The sequence below is a fragment of the Corvus hawaiiensis genome, chromosome 5, assembly GCF_020740725.1.
Source record: "Corvus hawaiiensis isolate bCorHaw1 chromosome 5, bCorHaw1.pri.cur, whole genome shotgun sequence".
NCBI classification, from domain to species: Eukaryota; Metazoa; Chordata; class Aves; order Passeriformes; family Corvidae; genus Corvus; species Corvus hawaiiensis.
In genome coordinates, this window is record NC_063217.1 from 11,539,895 (window position 1) to 11,562,858 (window position 22,964).

The 22,964-nt window shown below is 38.8% G+C and overlaps 1 protein-coding gene across 4 annotated transcripts in view; it reads left to right on the forward strand.

The window, feature by feature from the left end:
- AFAP1 (actin filament associated protein 1) overlaps positions 1–22,964 on the forward strand; it is a 114,898-nt gene that overhangs the window by 67,302 nt on the left and 24,632 nt on the right. For all 4 annotated transcript variants that reach the window (XM_048304590.1, XM_048304589.1, XM_048304591.1 and 1 more), the window contains 5 exons: positions 596–704; positions 6,171–6,382; positions 9,426–9,605; positions 18,947–19,039; positions 20,528–20,612. In XM_048304590.1, the coding sequence (XP_048160547.1) occupies positions 596–704; positions 6,171–6,382; positions 9,426–9,605; positions 18,947–19,039; positions 20,528–20,612 (679 nt within the window). The remainder of the gene's footprint in view (positions 1–595; positions 705–6,170; positions 6,383–9,425; positions 9,606–18,946; positions 19,040–20,527; positions 20,613–22,964) is intronic.

Consider the following 22,964-nt stretch of genomic DNA (forward strand, 5'->3'; position numbering starts at 1 on the left):
GGTCTGTGCATAGAAATCTCCTTCCTACATAGCCCCATTAGATTTCCAGTTCTTAAATAGAGAACTGTATCTTTTCAGCATTTTTACCACTTAATGTTGTTGTAGAGAAAAATTCTTCTAATGTAGCTCCTTAGCAATGCCATCCTTAGCAATGACAAGTAGTATTCTACAGTGTTTATTATCTCCAAAGGACTAAGTTGCAGGACATGCAAGAAGGTTCTGTTTCCTTACCATGAGTAGAAGTACAGGTCTGGATGATAATGATACATTTAAAAATGTATCAGCATGTTATAAACATAGTTAAGTAACTTTATTGTTTCAAGTCTCAACCTGGACTTATTATTGTTTAATTACAGCAACATATCAGGAGCTTGAGAATTAGGTTTGCTTCTCATCTAGAAGATGCTACCTTGCAGAACATCTAATTTAGCCCTCCAGAGCCTTGCCTTTAGAGACAGTTAACATAAGAAATAGTCACAAGAGCAGGGTTTATGAAGCTGGTTGCATTGGCACTGGTCATGAGCAGATGTTCTGCCCATGTTTAATTTAACACCTTGTTGGTCTGTAATCACTTTTTCTTTTTTTGTTCATTTAGCCACCAGATAATGGGCCTCCACCACTGCCAACATCTTCCCTTCCTGAAGGCTATTATGAGGAGGCAGTGCCACTCAGTCCTGGGAAGGCTCCTGAGTACATCACTTCCAGTGAGTAAGATATTTCCAGAGCAGTTTCTGAGCAATTGGTAATTCCAGTGTCCTTCGACTTTTTTAGTATTTGAGAACTCTGTCTCTATTGGTGCTGTGGTGATGTGTCATAAGCGTTGCTTTGACCATTTGGGGCCAGTTCTGGTTATCCTTGCTGGCCATGCATTGGTTTGGTTTGCAGAACTGTTTTGGTGTGCTCAAACCTGGCTCCTTTTAGACAAAAATAAACCTGGAGCTTGGGTGAAGTGCGTGTAAACAGATTTCAGCAGCTATTGGAGACAGAGGGTCCAAATTAGCCATTAATCTTTTAGACTGCTTTGAAACACAAAAGATGGGGGCATTGGACCAGGAGTCCAGAGTTAAATATTGTCCAGAGTAAACCCCTCTAAACTGATCATACTGTGAATGTAGAAGTCTCAGAAACTGGTACTGATCTGCACATCTACCTGCTGTGCCTCTATTGCACTGAATTGCTTGCTGAAGTAGACAAATAAAAAGAAAAAAGGAATTATTGGAAAGATGTGATTTGCAGCATTTCTGATGACACATTGTGGAAAGGGATGAATTGGTCACAGCGTCTCCCACAAGCCAAGTGTGGTGCACATGACAGTACATTTGTGACTCGTTCAGGGCAGCAGGCAGAGGGCTGCTGCCAGCTGTCCACCAGAACATTGCTCTGCAGCACCCAAATGCACTTTTTCACATCCAAACACTTACCCCAAGACCTGTGCACTTCAGTGGAGCTGTGCAGAGAGCACCCTGACGCAATACCGAAATGGCTGCTGTAACCTTTACACAGGGTCAGTCAACAGCGTATTATGTACCATCTTTTTGCTGCTTTTTTATTGGCTGGGGTAATTTATTACTTGTGTAGGGCTGATATATCACTAATCATTATTTTCTATGATCCGAAGATTAAAGGCATATCTCCTCATATTTTATAACCATTTTAATTATTTAAAACTATCTCTCTGTTCTTAAAACATGAATAGGAGTCACCCTAAAACTAGAATACTATTCATCTGTACACTGCACAAACTGATGTTATCTAGCAGCTTTTAATTAACCCAGGAAATTCAAGGTAATAAAGAGTTTCATGTACTGGAAAGCAAATGAAAGAACATAAGAACTTAGAAGAGCATCAGGATCACTCTTCTCTCCATTTTCTCCCTTGAAATGCTGCAGGGTGGTCCTGCTACACTTTGTAACCCAGTGACCTTCTGATCTGGATTTTGTCATTAAACAAAAGCCATGCTCAGGCAGTATTAATAGTGCAATTATTAATAGCACTGCTAAAGGATCGCCTAGGGAAAAACAGGACAAAGTATGGAGCTGATTTCTTATTGTACTTAACCATTTAAATGCATAAAAATATTTAGGATATCAGCCTTAAAAGTTAATTAATAATTCTACATTTAAGTGTACACACACACATGCATATATATATATCTATCTCCAGACATTTAAACCTCTGTTAGTTTGACTGAGTATCTCACGTGCTGAGATTTTGTTACATTTTCTTATGTTCTGAACTTTATCATATCTTTAAGTTTGTGTTAAAAGAATTCCCCTCTTCACTGGTAATGAAGTAGTTGCTTTTAAATTCAATGTGCAGTTAGTAATATGTATTCACTCATGCAAAACTTCCACTAAATCCAGTTGTGTGATAATTAAAATCAGCTACCAAAGTGTATTAAAAGATACAACCTTAGCTGTTCAGACTATGTGAGATGGAGAAGACAATAGAAAAAAAGTACTAGAAGTAGAACTGCAAGAATGCAGCTGTTGGGATAGATATAATTATTTTAAGTAAACATTCCTATGGAATATTTTTGTAATGCCATTAATAGCAAGGAGACTTACATGCCATGTGTCTCACCTGTGAAAGTAAACAAGCACTGAAGAAAATTGCAGAATATGGTCATGAAAATGAAATATCCATAACTTCCCCAAGACCCTCTAATTGGTTTGTAAATAAATGCTTGTATGTAGATGAAAGCAAGAGGCTTGTCTGATAGCTGCCTCTGTATTAAAAGCTGCTGATCTGTACAATATGCCTAAATTAATACAGACTAATTTTAGGAATACACTATTGCAAACAACATGAACCTCTACTTTGATTTTCACCCCGTAACAGTGGAAAATTTTTGTGAAGATGAAGTTGAAAAGCTAATGTCAAAAGAAGCCAGATTAATCAGAAAGTGCAAAAGGTGCAAACACCAGTAGATTAGCAGCACTGGAACATGTATCAGTGCATCCTTACCCTCTGAGCTTATAGCAGACTTAATAAATGCACTTAGTTATGGAGAGATATTTTTCTACACATGCTAGTTTGTACCTCAGAACCTGGAAACCTTGTTTTGGATGTGACAGAGAATTTGGAGAACAAGCAGTAGAAGCAGGATGCTGTAAAGGGGAGCCAAGTTTCATAGGGATGACCCATGCACTCCAGGGTGGGCATCCTTCCTGGTGTGAGTCACACAACAAGCTCTTCGTCTGGCCAACAGTCCCACAAACCAAGAAGAGACACATGAGGACTATTTAATGGGCAGGATATGGCAACAGGTGCCCAGAGATCCCATTAGCCTGTGTCAGGATGGGAGTCTCAGAAGCTCCTGTTGGCTTTCATCCTCCTAGAAACAGAGATTTGGATGAACCTGCAACTGCAGTGCCAGCATATTGACCATATGTGCTGAGCATACAGCTTATGGCTAACAGGAAATCTGCACTTGGAATGCTTGTGAGCCACACAGGAAATACTTGTAGGTTATTAAATATGCAGAATTTCTGTTTCTACTGTGAAGTCCCAATCAGCACTTTCTACAATTATTTTTTTCTTGAAACTGGTGGAACTTGCTGTAAGAAAATAAATCATAGGCTTCAATGTTGTGAGGAAAAAGCAATGATTTAACCCAGTAAATAATGCTAGTAGTAAGGCAAGATTGTTGCATGGGACTTATAGTCAGAAGAAAATCAACTTTTTGATATAGGGCAAAGGGATGACCTGTAATTTTATCCAAGGTGAAACATTCTTTTCTGCAATATGAAAAAGTTAAATCATGTTCTTACAAAGAAGGAAAAACAATGTGCTAAAACAGATTCCATTTTTTCATCCTTTTGATTGAGGCACTTAAAAATGCAGTCCTCTGATAGAAGAGTCTTTGTCATGCAAACTTCCCATCTTCAGAGTGTAGAAAAATGACCCAACTCCACTCTCTTGGGAAGAATATACTTGAAGATTGTCCCTTCTGTACAGCTAAGTTTTAAGTTCATCTGGTAAAATTTAAGCCCCAGACACTCTTAAAATTCAAAAGCTAGTTTTTTAATGGAAAAATCTTGCTAGTAATGATACAGAAAAGTTCCACCAGAATAGCGTAATAGTGTATCCATATCTCAACATATGAGCAGTGAATTCTTACTTCTTCTTCTTCTTACCTAAAAAAAAAAAAAAAAAAATCAGAATAATATTTTTGCCAAAACCAAAGCAAAATCACAAATGAGGTAAAACAATATTGTAGAAAGGGGCCAAACGTGAGCACTGGGACAGTGGCATAGCTGCAACAAAGATCACAACTGAATATGAAGAAAGAATGAGGAGGTTATAGGCACTAACTACTTTTTTGAAAAGGGGAAGCCAGGAGCTGAAGAGGAAGTTCCCAGAGAGATGGCAACTTTAGTTTATGGCAGCTTGTCCCACAGCTTGTGCCTTTGGGAGAAGATCTTCTTGAAGAAGCTGTTTATTGATTAGAGCTTGCATCTTTGGTAGCTCCACATGAATCATTCAGCCTCTGCGCCCAGCAGGCTGGTGTGCTGCTGCATGTTTGTGACTGGTCAGTGATCTCTCAAGCATTTCCTGATGTTTCTGTGTGAAAGTTTGTGGAAGACTGCTCTGAAAGAAGTTGGAGCAGTGAGAATGTTTTGGTTCTGGTTTTGGGGGTGTTTTTTTTAGGCTTTTTTCTTTCTTCAAGGGGAGGAAGGGTGAAGCAGCAAGTTCTACTAGATCTTATATATTCTTTTAAATAAATATGCAAAAATAAATATTCTGGAATAAATGTTTCCAAATCTGTCAGTTTAAATATTTGCCCTAAATTTTTCCATCCTCCTCTTGATTTTTCTAAAGCAAGTGAAAAATTGCAGTTTTCCCACTGATAATCATCTCAGGCATTTACCACTTGCCCATATGGAGCTGCCCCAAACCAAACACTCTGCAGCAGAATTGACCAGAAGATGGCAATTCAATTGAAGAAAAGAAAAAAAAAGCTTTCAGGGCTTTAATTTTTATTTTTGTTTTGCTTTGGGATGAAGAAATACTGTTTCAAAGACTTACGAAAACACAAATTGGATCAGAATATCTAATTTTAAGAAATGTGAGATCTGAGTATGTCCCATTCTGACTGTGCACATAGGGAGGAACTGATGCAGAATGAGCTTTCCAGCAATCCATTCTCTTGTCCTCTTCCCAATCTTTCCAATTCTCCTTCCTACATCCCAGCTGTGTCCTAATTACCTAGCTAAAGCAAATGAGAGGTTTTCTTCCACCTGCTGGCCTAAAAATATATCAAAGTCTACCTGAAATATTTAGATGAAATTTCAGCTCTTAAAAATATTCCAGTCAGTTTTGCTCCATGTGAACGTGTGGCAGTGGATAACAAGCCTTCAGGTGTTACTATCTGAAGGGCTTTACATACATATACCCACATAAACAAATTAGTATGGATGGTAGAAGAGAAGGTTCTTTGATAATAGAAAAATAGTTTGGTAGTTGAGGAGTACTGCTAGATCTGTCTGCATTGTTGAAAATGAAAGGCCTGAAGGAAGAGTGTTTGATTCAAATGGAAGCTTGCCATTCCATCATCAAACTTGGAGCAGGATTAAGCATCTTAGGCTAAGCACAGAACAAAATATTTTTTGCACAATGCTTTTGCCTCCATCAGAATCTGTAGTTCAAGGGACAGCATTGTCTATTGAGTGCTAATTGTAGCAGTACATGGGCATATAATTACCATGTATTTGGGAATTATATGAAATGTTATGATGGGTAGATACTGCCCCATAATGTATTCTTACGACCTTTGCCATATGGAGTGTTGTTTCTCGATGTGATGTACTAAGACAAGATGAAGATGTTTCTCTGTGAAAGAATTACAAAAAATGAGGATACCTGTCATATAATATTTTGAAGATAATGAAACACTGCATGAAATTCTAGCTATGTATTCCCAGTTTATTCTTTCATTAAAATTCACAAGGTGTCTCTGTGGGTTTTCTGTGAAGTTTCATAAAAGCAAAGCAGCTCTTATTTAATTAACATAAGGTATTGATACTACTAAGCACTGAAACAGTAACCTGTTCATGGCTGACTTTCAAAAGCTTTAACTTGAAATGAGCCTTCTTGAGGTTTTCAGTTATTTCAATGTGCTTCATGGCTAAGTGTTTTAACCTAACGCTTTTACACTTTTATTAAAGATTATGACTCAGATGCTATGAGCAGCTCTTACGAATCCTATGATGAAGAGGAGGAGGATGGAAAGGGGAAGAAAATGAGACATCAGTGGCCTTCTGAGGAAGCCTCTATGGATCTGGTGAAGGATGCCAAAATCTGTGCCTTCCTTCTTAGAAAGAAACGATTTGGGCAATGGACCAAACTACTGTGTGTTATCAAAGAAAACAAACTACTGGTAATTTTTATTTTTAGCTAGTTATATTTTCTTTGTACCTTTTAGATGATGTATTTATTTTTACAGGAATCTAATTTTTGGAATACGTTCTGCAAACCGTGGCCAAGTCTGCAGTAACCTTACCAAAGAATTCAGTCATGATTTACCCAAGAAGCGGAAAAGCACTGAAATTACGAGTGTATCATTTAGCCACTTAGAACTTTGATTTTTATTTCACTCAAGCTTGAATCCCAGCAGTTCTCTGATACTGGAAAAAACGTCTGGCCCGTTATCTTATAAAATATTTAATTTGGAAAAAAAAAGTTGCTGAAACTGTAAATCCAATCTTTCATTCCCTGCGGACAAAAAATCTCATAGGGAGCTTTGTGTGTGAACTGTTGGATCAGACTGCTGGAGAGAAAAGTCCCTTGTTGGACTGAGAATTCACTTGGCAGCATATGCTGTGGTAATGTATACACTTTAAACTAAACCTTTGCCAGCTGTTCTGCAGTAATTACAGATGCAGTATTCACGTGATGCACAGCTGCATTATAGAAAGGATAGAAACAAGTGGATGTATTTATTCCTTAAGCAAATCTGTTATGCTTCTTTCTGGTTGGAGGCACCAGTGAAAGATTCCATAAATTATCTGCTCATATATGTCTTTTTGTTTTCTGAAAAGAGAGCTTAATTGGGGGAAACACTTACTGTGTGTCATTATGAGCAAACTAATGCTTATATTAATCAATAAGTTGGGGTCTTAGGCTCTCCTGCCTTCTGATATGGTGCTGCCAGCTATTGTACCTAATTACGTAACTAACAATTACTGCAATATCCCAAATGTTAAAAGCTGATTAACAGGTGATAGAACATTTTCTGTAAACCTCTCCATCTGTGGCGGTACAATGTAGCTTAAGCTTGTTGACTTTCCAAGTACATTTGTGCTTATGGCAGCATGGAACATAGGTGGTTATGAAATGGAGGTAAGAGATTTCTGAAAATATAATTGAAATAAATTTGCTAGTTTGCAGTAGCTTTAATTTTTTTATCCTCCTGTATTTAAATGCTGAAAAAAATGTTCATTCTGATTCAGCTTTTATTATATTCTTATAATGCCTTTATCCTTAGTGCACTTTTTTATCACCATGTATCAGTATCATATCAGATTTCAGGACCGTCTGATAACAGCTTGAAGAAAAGAAGGAAAGAGACAGAGAAACAGATTTTTCCCTGAAGTCACACAGTATTTCTTCTACAGTTACATTTATTCTTCCATATAAAAATATGTTATTTTTTATATTTTCATTTCCTTTAGCCACATGTGTGGTCCAAAAAAGCTTTTTTTTTTCCTTACAGTGATCATCTTTCAGTAATTCTATAATGGGGATTAAGAAAATAAAAATTACAATAGGAGTCTAATGACCAAGTTACACAAGATTGGTTTATTGTTTGAAGGAGGACTTGGACAGTTAACTTATGAGATATGCAAGTAAAACAAATACATGTTCTTAGGGATTAGTAATTGCCTGTGTCATAAATGCAGCTGTCATCATAAACCAAAAATATTTTAATTAGAATTAGACATTAGAAATAACTTTTAGTATGGAATTGTTTTTCATGTAAAGTCCTTTAGGGAATCATTTTTCACTTAAAGTCTTTCAATATATACATACTTCAGTTTTAGCAATTTATAATGATAAATAAAATATTTAGATTCATATAAAAGGAATTATATGCTGTTTATAGGTTCTTAAAGTGACTAATGTTGTATATCTTCAAGATTTCATAGCTTGAAAACTTAGTGCTTTTTACATGTTGCAAACTTAAAATCTGTGACCAAATTGGAGAAACTGTGGTATAATGGGGCTTTGGAGAGGGAAGGATTGTCAGTGATCTGCAGAGGCTGGTTTAGAGTTGGCTGTATTTGCTCAGCCTAACTTGTAGTGTTTATAAGATACTTCTGTCAGCTACTGTCTTCCCGACAGTTGCATCATGGCATGAATACTGCTGCAGACGTGCAAAAGTTCATGTGTTTTTCTCTATTCACATAAATGCTCAGCTATTTTTTGTATGCAGATACTAGTTAGCCTTATTGATTGTCAGAGACCCCTTTATTATCAGATGTCTTTTTAGCCTTAGTGCTTATTTGTATGAGTGGAAGCATGATTTACATAAATATGTAAAATAGCTGGACATTCATATAGGGAGTTAAACATTGTTCTGCAATCTGGCACTGCAACAGCTTTGGGAGCTTCAGCTGTACCAATGTGCTGGAAGGTGGGAATAGAGACTGGGTCTGTAGGACCTCTGTAAAGAAGAACCCTTTGTCTTCAGATCACCAGTTCCAACACAGAGCAGCTCATCAGTGATCCAGCATGAAATGGCCATTCCTTGACAGCATTTACTTATGGGGGAAAAAACATAAGTTACATCAGTTACAACATAAGCTGTAGCCAGGAGATTACAAAATAAGGTAATATGGAATTTTATGCAGTTTTGTGCAGGGACTATTAGACTGTATTAACTGAAAAAGTGTGATTTTACCCACTTTCCATTAATGTTTTTTTACTTATCTCAAGATAAAGAACAGATAAGTAAGTTATGTGCCAGTGTCTTTGCAACTGCAGTGTGTAGGTGCTGATGTAGATTTGCCTGCATATCTGGTCTGTCGCTGGAGGGCAAGGTAAACATCTGGGATTTAAGGTTGTTAAGGTTACAGGTTTATTCTGCTGCTACATGTGAACAGATATCCTAAATCACCCTCTTCCTACCTGATCAAGGTCAAGTTGAATCATAAGGATAATACAGAGATGCTTAATGCTCTCCATGTGTTGTACCTGTCCTGCAATAAGAGATGTCTATTATTATTAGTCTGGAAGTAATTTTGCTTTACAGAGTGGATGAGTTGGCTCTGGCTGAACTCTGTGGCATGTGGCAAAGGGATGTGTAAAATATATCTGAAATTTTAAAAATTAAAAATACAGCATTTCTACATAATAAGAGCTTTCCCCCAAGGTTCAGAAAGGTAACATCTAACTCTGGAACTTTCCTTATGTTTATTTAGTGTTACAAAAGCTCCAAGGACCAGCAGCCCCAGATGGAACTGCTCCTGAATGACTGCAGTATCACCTATATTCCCAAAGACAGCAAAAAGAAGAAGCATGAGCTGAAAATCTCTCATCAAGGAGCAGATGCCCTGGTTCTGGCAGTGCAGAGCAAAGAGCAGGCAGAACAGTGGCTAAAGGTAAGGGGGGGATTTCTGACCAGCAGTTTTCCTACCCACGAAGTACTCACATTGCTCAGTTGCTGTTAAAAACTGAGACACAGACAGCAACTTCCATGCAAATCCAGACCAGTTAAATTCCATCTAATTTGGGACAGCAGAAATACAGATTTTAAGTTCAGGCCTTGAAGCAATTCCTCAGGGTTACCCCAGTCCTGCTGCTGTGATGGTTTTCACTACCAATGACACAATAATCTGGCACAGAGAGGACAGGTGGCAAATTCCCTTCCATCTTCTTCTCCAGCTTATTTTCCATAAAGATTTGATGGTTAGGGCATCTTGGTAGTGAGTGGAAGATTTAAATTCCCTCAGGTGAAGGCAGCCAGCACCCATATTATTTTTGGCATGGTGTCAACTTTTTGAAAAGAAGGTTCTCTGAGGAGATACGTTTTTGAATTGATCTGGATGGAGACAAATCCTTCAGTGTCCTGAAGGCCATTCAGGTTTACTAATTCTGGTTCAGCAACATACCATCTGTTATAGTTTGTCCTGGGAATGCAGACTTCTGAGAAAATGGGATTTTGTCATCTTCCACTCCTCTCTGTTCAATGTCTGCAAACATGGAAAATCCCAAGGCAAGGGCTGCAGTTTCAGATCCTAACCAGATTACTAGTATTTATGTTGGACTTTGCCAGTCTCAGAGGTGGAGGTCAGTGAAGTAGTGTGGGAAACTATCACTGCAGTTGCAGTAGCAACTGTTTTAAGACCTTGAAATCCAGCCTTTTAAATACATGTATGAGTCTGAATGCATCAGACTCATCAGGCATTCTCCATGCTGTGCTCTGATCTAACCTTATATGGTACTTATTTTTCTAAGAATAAATTGTATTTTTCCAAATACAATTGAATTAAACACATAGGAATTTCCTGAAGGCAGATAGTTTTTCTGCAGAAGAGGGAGACATAAAATGCAGCTTAAGAGGTATAAATTCTGCTGTGGGTTAATGTACTAAATGGAAAATTAATCTGTAATTTCCTATTTTGCAATGTTTGAATATACCTTTTGGGGGTTTGCGGTTTATGTGTGGTTGATTTTGACTGTGACTTTGTATCCTAGCTTAGAAAACGCTCTCTCTATTGTCAATTTAATAGCAATTAATCATAGCCATGTATTTGTTAGGCTTCTTCTAACAGCAGTATCTTGGTCTAAGTTTTAAAGTCAAGCAGCATGCAAGTGTCCCACTAGTTCAGCTAGCATTTCAAAACCACTGATTGGAATGAAAAGAAGTTCATAAGTCATATTGCCTTCCAAGGGAATTCCGCTGTAATTAGATCATAGTAACTGCACTCTTATTTCCTGTGTTGTTCTAAATTCGGGTTTAGTAATACTGAATTCATTGGCATCTATCAGACGCTCTTTCATAAAAATTGTTTTATTTTTTTAAATTGTATATAAAGCATCCCCACACAGGCAGACAGAGCAGTACTAGATTTTTCCATATCCCAGATGCATTCCTGCTACTTCAAAATGGAAAAAAAAAGAGAGATCTTGTGCAGTTGCATGTTCACACAGTTGTGTATTCTGTGTGTCTGCAAAGCATTTGGAGACAGTCTGACAGCACTTTCTTTAGCTCCTTCATGCTGCAAAGCTCTCTATTAATAAAATCTTTCAAGTACATGGCAGTGTTACTGCACTCGAGTTCCAAGTCCTCAGTGCTGCTTCAGCCCTTTGCTTCTGCAGTACAAGCTGCCCGTCCCACAGCTAACCAGAAATGATCTGTGCAGCTCTTGCAGCAGCTTCAATGTTTTCCAGAAGAAGTATGGCCTTTGGAGAAATAAAATAAGCATTGCTTTCTGTATTTTTAAAAACACACCAGAATTTAAGGATTTTAAAATTATTATTGTAAGTAATTATGTTTTGGTCATCAAACCCTACTCAACATTAGCTTCTGCAAATCATGTGTGGCTTTGTGTAGGACATTCTTATACTGAGAAAGAGGTCACAGCTTCATCTTGGGAGATTTTAGCCTTCCCTGCCTGACCCTCAGAGGGTCAGCGTCCTTCCCAGTGCTCTGTCTCTTAGACGTGATTTCTGTAGTTAATAAAACAGGCAGATCCAGAGACTGCCATAGAGAAAGGACTCTGCAACCACATTTTTAAAGCATAAGTTGCCTTCTTGGTCAAAGATACTACACCAGTATGTGCCCCTTGAGGCAGGTTATCACCCAGGAGCAAGGGGTTCTCCTGAATATAAATGTGTCACGTTAAGGCTTTACTCTTGATGCTAAAAAGCTCAAAATGGCTTTTGAGGCCAGATAGTCCTTTGAAAGCTAAAGCAAAATTTTTTTTTTTTCAATTCATATAATCAGTATGGAATATGTTTATTAACTAAATAATTTTAAAATATCTATTGGAAGACAAATTCTAAATCAATGCAGAATACTTTAAACCTTTTTTTTATAAAGATGACGCCGGAAAAGCCCCAGCTGATAAACCTAGTGCAAAGTGAAGTCTAGACTGGAAACCACAAAGGGAGTTTCAGATTTACCAGCTAACAAATGCTTGATGAAAAAAGATAGCTGATGTCACCAAAGAGCCTGTCAAGATTTCAGAGGAAGGAGCAAAGCTAGCACAAATTCAGGCTAGAGCTGAGATCATCTTGGTTATATGGTGGGCAACAAAAAGTGGTCGAATTTTCCAGACTTGAGTCCTATAATGTTCCCACAAAAATGTACATGAAAAAAATGTGTGCAGTTACACACTTGGACCCAAGAATGATCTTTTTCCATGTGCGCTTGAGTATATGTGCATCTGTGTGTGCTTTTGTGGTCAAGTAAGGTCTGACATTTTCCTGTTTGTCTCAGCACATCCAACAGACTGGTGAAACTATGCTTATTTGTCAGCATCCCTGGGAAATGCTGCATTAAAAATAAATGGACTAGTAAGAACATGGCCTTACAAGAAGATGCTTGATCAGTGGCTTCGCTTGTACCAATGAATGTGCTCTGTGTGCAGAACCCTCAGACTAGGCCACAGAAAACTGCACTCAATATTAAACATACATGGATGCCAAAGAAATTAATTTCTGAAGTAACTTGTTGTAGAAGACTGGTAGAAGAAGGAAATGGTCATGGTGACTGGTCCCAAGGCCTTCTCTTCCTCCTAACATTTCTCCTGCAAAAATGTATTTCAGATTTATCATGCATGAGAGGTAATCTATCATTCTGGAGTACTGGCCTTGATTTTCATTTTTCCCTGATGTTAGGCACCCTTTGTTAACTTCTCTTCATTTTATGGTGCTCCACCACTGTGCAGCAATCTCTTCAGCTGAGGGTCTGTAATTGAGCAGTGAATCTTCCAGCCATAAGAAGATATTTCTTCGTCTATCATTTTGACAATGCTCAGTCAGTTCTGAACTTGTAATAAGGGGATGTTTCACCCTAAAGAGAGAATAAAATCATGGTTGGGGCTGTATTCAGTCATCCAAAGACCCTGCAGCATTCCTCATAGGGCTGTTTACCTGGTCGGCCTACCCAGTTTTTCTCTCTGATTAACTGCATGTTGTCTCTCATAAAAGTCTTTGAAAACATCTCTTTTCTTCATTGCCCTGAGCTTAGTGAAGGGAGTCAAGTAACTTCTGATCTCCAATCTTAATGTGGACAGTTTTACTGAAGAGTAAACTACTGACAGAGCTGTTCTCTAGCCAGTTTACATCGGCATAAAATTGAGCTTGTAGCTGTAAACATTGTGTGGCTGCTTTTGCTTTCTATGGGAATTTCCAGCTAGAGATCTACACCACTTCAAACATTGCTTTCTTGGCTTGTGTAATGCTCCCCAAAGAGGTTATTATCTCCATTTTGTAGCTGAGTAGAGTCAAGTGCTGAATGGTCAAGCCTTAAAACTTAACTAGAAAAAGTGTGTTTGGGGATGCATACTCAGTACCAGCGATTTCCATGCAGTGTTTGTTAATTTATAAGAAACTTAAAGAATATACTATGACCGAAGATAGTCAGTCCAGGTTCTTTCTCCACTGCCCGTCATCACCAGCAACAAAGGCTGTGCAAACTAAATGAAACCTCCCAGGAACTACGCCTCTGTTGTCTCCAACAGATGGTTTGAAATACCTCAGTTCAAGTAAAAGCAAGGTCAGTGAATTTGCGTAAGAGCTATTTAGGGCCTCACCTGCAGAGGGGATGAACCAAGCTGCATGTGGGGGTTTTGACTAGTCTGCAGGACTCTGCCAGTGGGCAGAGCCAGAGGATCCCAGCTTGGCTGTGAACCAAAGTGTGTGTGTGTGTGTGTTTGTGTGTGTGTGTGTGTGACCAGCACCATGGAAAATACATAACTTAAAAAAACCAGATGTATATGTAAATTAAAAAAACCCAACCAAACCACCCATGAATACAGAACCACAAACATCCTATTTACTTGTTTTCTCAGTGATAATTTTTCTTTGGGTTTCCTGGCTAAAATCAAAAATGCAAGCTGTAGCAGTCAGAGCAGAACACAGGAAGGCTGGGACTTTCACCACTAGATACTATTCCTCCTCTCTCCTACTCACACCTTTGGGTGGAAAATTATTTAAATCACACCTAGCTCAGACTTACAGCCCAAAGTGAGATGTGCATCTCCCTACCTCCTAGGCTGGGGATGCAGCTCCCTTGGCACAGGGTACCTCTGCCCTTGGAGCAGCAGTGCCTCCTGCCACCCTCCTCAGCCTCCTTCCTGGGCTCTGTCGGATTCAGTGGCCATATATGGCAATGGACTTCATGGAAATAATGCTGGAGAAATGATATACAGGGGTTGTCTTGGTTGAGTAAGTCAGAAAAGTATTTTTAAGAGGATGTACAGACACTAAATGCAGGCTTGCTGACTGCTAGTCTGCCAGAATCTCATCCTCACTTTGCTCACACAAATGGCAGTAAGGCAGAAAGATTAATCTTTTCAGGCTAAGGGATGCCTGAGAATAATGTTTTCCAGTACAGAAGGTACAGGGGGTTTCTTCTTGAGAACTGAAGCATAGGCTATGATGGGAATAATTTCTGCCTTTGCTGCCTAGATTTTCCTCTATGTAAACTCCTTGGGGCATTTCTTCTCTGCAAAACACCAAGAGAGTTTTGCTGCTCTCCTGAGGAGGAGGGTATTGACACTAACATATGTTGTATGAAAAAGTCCACAAGAGAGAGAAAGGAGGATTTAGTCATGCCAAAATGACAGAGAGTCCCAAACATTCAGTACTCTTCCAGCAGTGAAAAAGGAGTGTTTCAGGCATGAGAAATACTGACTTACATCTGGAGCCAAACCCTTTTCCCTCTGCTGTGTTGTACTTAAGCAGATTTCAGTTTTGCCGTATTCCTATTTCCAGAGTTAAGTGGCAGAGCCAAAGGATACAGCCCATCCCATTTCTAGCAATTCCAGTATTTGTAAAACATGTGGACAGAGCAGAACAAGTGGGTGGGTGGCTGGATGAATTTCTGGCCTGGTTATGTAAAGTAAAGCAAATGTGCAGTCAGGCTGTCAGCTTTCTGTCTTAAACTCGATCATATTAAAAGTGCTCTGCGCTTCTCATGTGAGTTCCATGAGAATGCAAGACGAAACAAAATGCTGTAATCACATCCCTGTTTTTAGGGACAATCTGTAGCTTGAGCTCATCCATGGTATCCACCAGGAGAGAGGTCTGCAAGCTCCTTGAGCACAGGACAACTTTTAGTCCTACTCCTTATCAGGTCCCAAAGAGATCAGCCATAAGGAAGTATCTACAAATGTACTTTTACTCAGGATTTGTTTGGTTTCTGTGTGGCAGGGGCTGGCTGGCAAGCAGCTGGCTTTCTGGTTTTACTACAGAGCCAGTGCTTTTTATCTGGAGCTTGGAACTTTAAAGTAGCCAGAAGAATCTAATTTACTTTTTCTGACTTTGCATGTATAAAGAATAAATGTAGGGCAAGCATTTTGCCTCCAGTTTTGGTGTGTCTTTTAAAATAAGATACAGGAATTATAGAAATTTGTAGGTGAATGCAGGTGGGAAGTTTTTATAGTAAATGTTAGTGCCTCTGTAGTAAGATAGTTTTAAAGAGAGAAATATTCCAGACACACCATGTGGCAGACATTCCACTGACTTCAGCTATGGCTCGGGGTAGGGAATCTTTCCAGCTTCTACCTGCAAATATTTCCCCTCTGTACTTTATGTCACCATGCCATACTCTGATATATATCCTGATCCACCTGGGGATTCAAGATCTAAAGCCAGGTCTGATGAGAAGTGGCTGAGGGAGCTGGGGGTGTTTAACCTGGACAAAAGGAGGTTCAAGGGGGACCTTATCACTCTACAACTCCCTGAAAGGAGGTCATAGCCAGGTGGGGGTCAGTCTCTTCTTGCAGGTTACATGTAACAGGACAAGAGAAGACAGTCTCAAGCTTCATCAGGGGAGGTTTAGATTGGATATTAGGAAAAATTTCTTCACTGAAAGGAAGAGGCTGCCAAGGAAAGTGGTGGAGTCAGTCCCTGGAGATATTTAAAAGACTGTGTAGATGTGGCACTTAGGGACATGGTTTAGTGGTGACTTGGCAGTGCTGGGTCAACAGTTGGACTCGATCTTAGGGGTCTTTTCCAACTAAATGATTCTACAATTCTATGAATAAGGAATAATAATACAGTTCAGGTTGCAGAAGCTTTTTCCAGGTCTGCATTTACTGCATTTTCTGCATTTGAAAGTGGCGGTTCTAAAGTCTGCTAATTGTAACATTGTAATGGTAATTGTGGTACTTAAGATTCTTGCAATGGAATAATAAAAGATTATTTTAAACATATTTTAAACATATATAGTTTTGAGGCTATCCAAAGAAGTACAGGGTCTTCGGTTTTCTGATTACATTTGCTCATACATTTTAAATATTGGAATAGATAGTCTGTTTATGGTCTCAGTTTCATTTTCCTGGCAGATCACCCTGTGTGTGTGTGTATATGTAATGTACAAAGGCATTTGTGGTGAGAAAAAGAGAATTATTTCCTTTCTGTAATGTGTGGGATAATAGATTAAGCTTTTAATGGAATATTTGCCATCACAAGGTATTCTCAGTGCAGTCTTCCACATGATGCCATTTTATTAAAAATAACTCATTTGGAGATTCCTTTTTTTTTTCCTTTCTAGTTTTGCAGCTATTGAGATACATTTATTCATATTTTTACACATTTCATTGCAATGGATAAAAGTTTGCTGAACTCCATTCCTCACTCTCACACACTTTTTAATGAAAATAGTGATCTTTTGTTTTCATATGGCTCCAGAAGATGGAACATAGAAAAAAACTGACAAGAACTTTTGAGTCTTGTGATTGAAATTATGCAAGTTGGCAATACTGGTGGAATGTTTTATCCTTAAAATTTTGAGCTAAAGCTATATGCATGTGAAAACCAGATTTATAATGGCGGCCGTCTGCAAACGTAATTATAGAGAGTGCATCCAGGCAACCATTATATATTAAAGACATTTTATCCTGGTGAGCTGGAGAAGAATGAGTTTTATGCTGTGCATTGAGCACAATTATATTGCACATAGAAGGTGATGAGCAAGTCTTTGCCAGTGAACCTTTTGAACCCACATGAAGTGTTGGACCTTGAATATGCATTTACTTCAGATCCTGCCACTAACTCCCTTTTGACAGTGTGTCATTTTTTAAATGAAAGTTTAATTGCAACCCAATTAAACACTTCAGCTTCTCATTAAATATGTGGGGTACGATAAGAACTGGATTCACTTGAGTGCATGACTTTGCACATACTATTGAGTTAGTGCTGCCAAATCATTTCCCTCTGTTCTGTCTGTAACTCCCATTACAATCTTCCTTTGCCAAAATTAACTAACTGTGTGGTGTGAGCAGATGCTGAAAACATAAGCCATTGAATCAGGGTCATGCAGGAGACAGAAATGAATGTTTCCAGAAACTTTACAGTCACATTTCTCTAGGAAGAAAACAGCAGTGTATTTACACCATACAGAGGACCAACAACTGAAAAAAAAAAACAAGACACAAAAAAAATTCTTACGAATTTGGGAAATTCAGGGCTTTGTTTAACTCTGAGGTGCAAATGCTCTGTCACAGATGTATCTACATTTTCTGTTACAAAGGACACCAAGTGCCATGAAATGCTGGTCTTTTTTCTGGAACAAAATATAGGGAAGGCTAGACAGTCAGGAAAGAATGCTGAAGTGTTTTGAGATTCTAGCTCAGAAATAAAAGTGTAGGTTCATTCCCCAGCTTTGGTTAGATTTTTTTTATGTGTCATTGAATGAGTGATTTCATCATTCTTTTGTTCCTGGGTTCTCCCTCTGTAAAATGGGGCTTGTGCTCTTCCTTTCTTTACAGCCCATAATGCCTGTAATTTATGATGTACTCCTGAGTAGCAGAAGGGTCTTTGTAAACCCATAAACATTTGATTTGTTTTAGCTTCACCCTTAAAGGGAACTTAAGTGCTGGGAAAGGACTGTTTGGTGCCATCCTTTGCTTTTTAATAGTTTCCACATCAAAATTGTTCTGTTTGAAACTCAGCATGAGTTTGGATCAAGAGCATATTCTCATCAGCACAAGCAATTTCAGGCTAATAATGGGCTGGTGGTAACCTCACAAGAGATAAAGACCTTAGCTATGGCCATGGGGAATCATCAAACATCTTTGCTCACTGTGTATTTTGACATTTATAGAGTTTCAGATTTTTAAGTTCTTCAAATTCCCTCAAAATATCAGTAAATTCCTGGTTGAAGATTTTTCTTTAACTTTTTAGGAACAGAAAGTGCCATTTCCATTTTCTACAAACATATTTACAATTAGTTTGACCTTTAACTCTAAGTTAACGTGCAATTATAATACAAAAATGCCATGAAACACCACTATGCAGTATTAACTCTGAATCAATCAGCACTTCATTAGTTCTCTGATAGGAAAAAAAGAGCATCTGTGTGTGGTGTATTATACAAAGCTCTTGTCCATTGTCTTGAGGGACCTTGGATTTAATCCCATTTTTTCACCATTGTAATGAAATCAGTTTGGTGGTGTCTGCTGAGTTCATATTGCAAAATTAGCACATGGAAATCAGCAGTGATATTGGTTTCGTCACTGAGAAGAGCCTCAGAGCTTAGTTTGTCTAGAAACTGAAACCTTCCACCTCTAGACATTATGTCTCCTTCAGGTCATACATGAAATGATTTAGGGAAGAGGCATGGAAAAGTTGTTGTAGTGTCAGCCTGCCTGACACCTGCCAACCTAGTAAATGTGTGATTCTCCTTCCCACCTGCTTTCACATCCATATATAATTTCTCTGATTTGTATTTTATGAATAATTAATAAGTTTTGCCTTGTCTTCTAAGGTTATAAAAGATGTGTGCAGCAACTGTACAGGAGCTGTAGACTCTGATGGGCCATTGTCTAGTTCTCCGGTACATAAAGTGGAGCTGGAAAAGGTAAAATCATCAAAATGATGAATGCAAAATTCCTTATGATTACTCAAATAGACACTGGTAGGCACTGGATGTAAATCCTTGCTGCCTTGTGTTGCTGTTCCAGGCACACAGTCCCTGTATTGTGTTGGTTTGTTTGGATATGTGCACACATCCTGCAGAGTTGAGGCTTCTGCCATGTCAGTTTGTTTGGCCATGAACAACCAGCAGGCTGGCTCGGGTCCAGCTTCTCTTCAGCCATAGAAGGGTGCAGATTAATGGGTCTGATACTTGTGCTGAGATGCAGAGATGGTCTCCAACAAATGCAAAGAGCAAGCAGGGGTATCACTCTTGGGAAAGAATAGATGAAGATTATACCAAGATTTTAAGGGAAAGTCTCTTATTTTGGGGAATTTAGTCCTTGAGGACCTCCCTGGGCATGCTGAGGTCACTGTTTTGGCAGACCCTTTCAAGCACTCATGTCTCAATAGAGAAACTTGGCTACTCACATGTGGTTGTCTTCACTGCCTTGACTCAGCAGGATGTGAGAGCACGAACTGGGAAAGTGAGCAGCTTTGCAGTGAATGATTGGTGCATTACCAGCACCAGTTTAAGCCCCTGCTCTGTTAAGGCATCCATGTGAGCAAATCTGTCTGCAGCCCCTGCTTAAAAATCCCACTGACAGAGGTTTCTTCAACCGACTCCAAATGGCAAGTGTCACCCCTCTGGTGGAAGTGCACCACTGCCAGCAGGATTATGTTGCTTTATCCTGGGAACTGTTCCAGGACAGCCCAGACTTCCTGGTTTCACGGGCAAAAGCTGTTGTATGTTTGCACACACCTGCACAGTAGTGACCAAGTAGCTTACAGAGTTGTAAAAAAGTTTTTTTCTGAAATACATGCCATGAAAAGGTGTAATTTATCTTGTCATTCATTCCTTTTTGTGATGATCTGCAAATCTTCAGGGCTTTGCCACTTCTGAGTAATGTGGTCACCAAAGCTGTGCTGTCATAAGCTCTATCTGCTTCATCCCAGACCTCATGCACAACCATTACAGAATAATCAGTGCTAAAAATTTATTTCAAAAGTCTGGTTTTTTGCACATATTGAAAGTACTGAAGCACCTTGTAGGAATGCATTATTTTCTGGTAAGTTGTAATTGCATATGCATATATGAAGTATTCTTTAAAGATACAGCTTTTACCTTATTCGTATCTTATCCATGTAATTCCTTATTGCAACATTTAGTGTCTAGAAATACATTAAAATATATTGTGAATTATGAATATTTCACTGGTTTTAATACACTTTCAAATATATACTATTTTGTTGTTTCTGTGATTTTCTAAAGTGTCTAAAACTGAACTTTTTACTATCTCCTAATTCTCTTCAAGTGGATGAGAGCTTGAAAGGGTGTTTTATTTCATAGAAAGCATATTTTTAAAGGGACTAATGACACTTATTTGATGAAGGTGCAAACACTGTACGTCAGCTAATCTCTTTGACCCTGCAGAAGCTGTCGTTCGAGAGGCCGAGCTCAGATGGGGAAGGTACTGTGGAAAATGGCATCACTACTGTGTGCAATGGTAAAGAACAAGGTATGTCTGGTGAAAGGAATGTGTGCATAGAGAAAGGAAATACCTCACTTTTATCTTTTCAAAAAAGGCAGTAAATTTTTGAATGGTTTTATTAGATTCAATTTAACTTGAAAACTGAACTATATCAAGAAGGATTCCTTAAATTTTGTCATTTGATGTTATTGTGCAGGTAAAATCAGTATAATTAGTATAACCAAACAGAATATAGAAATTTTGATTTGGCCTTTTCTGTGTTCAAAAGTGCAGTTTTTCAGAACTTTGGCGACCACTACAGGCAAGAACAGGCTTCTTCGTAACTCTCTAGTGGCAATATAAAGAGTGGTGTAAAGCTTCTAAGCAAAAAATCTATCATTAAATACTAGAAGGAAAGTTTTTATATATATATATTTTATATGTATGTGTATGCACAGATACTTTCATACATAAACTATCATATTACATATGATTATTTACACTAACATAATAAAATATATATAGTCATGCAATATCAGTGAGTTTTTGAGTACATATGTATATTATTTTGCATATGTTATTTTGGAGCCATGCACATTCTGTAGTCCTTATTCACTTACAAAGGTAAATCCGAAATCCAGAGGGAGTTCTGGCTGAGTTATATCTAATACACTCAACACTTATGCTCTCTTCCCCATCCCCTGCCTTCCTCCACAAAGCAGAAGAAATTCTGTGGCTTCCTTAACTTGCCATTTAGCAGTGGTGTGGCTTAGATAAGACATTTTTCTGCTGCTGTTAAATGAAGGGTAATGTGAGCTGCAGTGAGCACAATGTCAATACTGGCCTTGGTGCCAGTGCTGTCTCTCCTTTTGACTGACTCATTTCCCTTATCTTCTCTCTGGTTCATTTTCCAGCATTTCCTGGCTATACAGATCTCTGACATACCCAATGGTGTGGGACAATGTCAGGGTTTGTGGTTTTTGGAAAGCCGTGGTACATTTTTAGATTTCACATTTTAAAATCTTCTATTAAGATTTCATAAACTCTGAAACCTGTGGAGAATCATCTGTGACCCAAAACCTGTGTTGATCACGATATCCAGAAGTACCTGGTGGCTCAGGTACCCCGCAGAAGGTGTGATGATGCAGCTGGAAAAGCAGCCCAGCTTAGGTGCCTCAAGGAGGGTCATTTCAAATACCAGGGGCTTTTGAAAATTGACCTTTGGTACATAGTAGTAAAAATAATAGGTGTTAATGACTGCAAGAAGACTGAAATGTCCTTGATGAAGTAATGCTATGCATTTTTAAAATAATGGATAGGAAGCATTTAAGAGAGTACATGGGAAGGGAGGCTTCAGAGAATGATCATCTCCAGCTGGCACTGACTGCCAGCCTCTGCTCTGCTCTTACCAGCTGCTTGCTTTGCTATGGGGAGGGAAATGAGAATAAAAGGCTTTTGTGAAAAAAATCACTGGCAATTGAGCAATCAGTATATTCTTTAGATTCAAAAAGATTAAGTGATGAAGACCTTATTTCTGCTGCCTCTCAGTTCTGCAGGAAAAAAAACAGCAACGTGGTAGGAAGACAGGACAGAAAAACAAACACTAAAATGGGCTTATTCCACAGTCTGTTCATGCTCATGGGAATGATTTCTCTGGGCTTCTGTCTCACAGAAATGAGATTTTCTCAGTCTCTGGCTTTTTTAATGTTTTTCATCTTCTGCCCCTCAAGAGCTACAGTTGGCCTTTGGCTGCTTCTGTGTGGGATAGAAACCCTTTTGAGGGCAGGTGCTGTGCCCCCCAGGCAAGGGTCTGTGACCAGATTGGATGGGTGGCCTTCCTCCCTCCAGCAAGGAAGCCTGTTGCATGTTTGGAGAGCACAGTATAAGTTGTGGCCATCCTTCCCTTGAAAAAGATAATTAGACCTGGATGTGTTGGAGTTGGCTTGGGGGCAGCTATTGGCACTTGCAGAGCTGCCTTTCCCCCTCAGCCCTGGCAGATTTGTACAGTCTTGGCTACAGATACAATTTCTAAATAATGTTCCATGATTGCTAACAATTAAGCTAAATATGATAAATTATCCCATGGTGAGTCCCAAACTGCTTCTCTATTTTCCGTGCATTCTTCTTCCCAGCTCACCAGTTCATACAGTCATTTCTCATATGAATGTTTTGTCCATTTTTTCCCTCAGTTTGTGCAAGTCCATAACCACTAAGTGTTCCCTGTTGCAAAAGGAATTGATACGTCAGGGATAAAGATAGAGCAGCTCAGTTAGTAACTATTTTAAATGTATTGTTCATCAAAATCAAATATCAGGGCCAGTTGATGGAAATTTTCGCTGCCCTGTCAGTTGGCAAAGACTTTTTCCTCTGTTGCCAGAATCCAGTTTAGGGCACTGAATG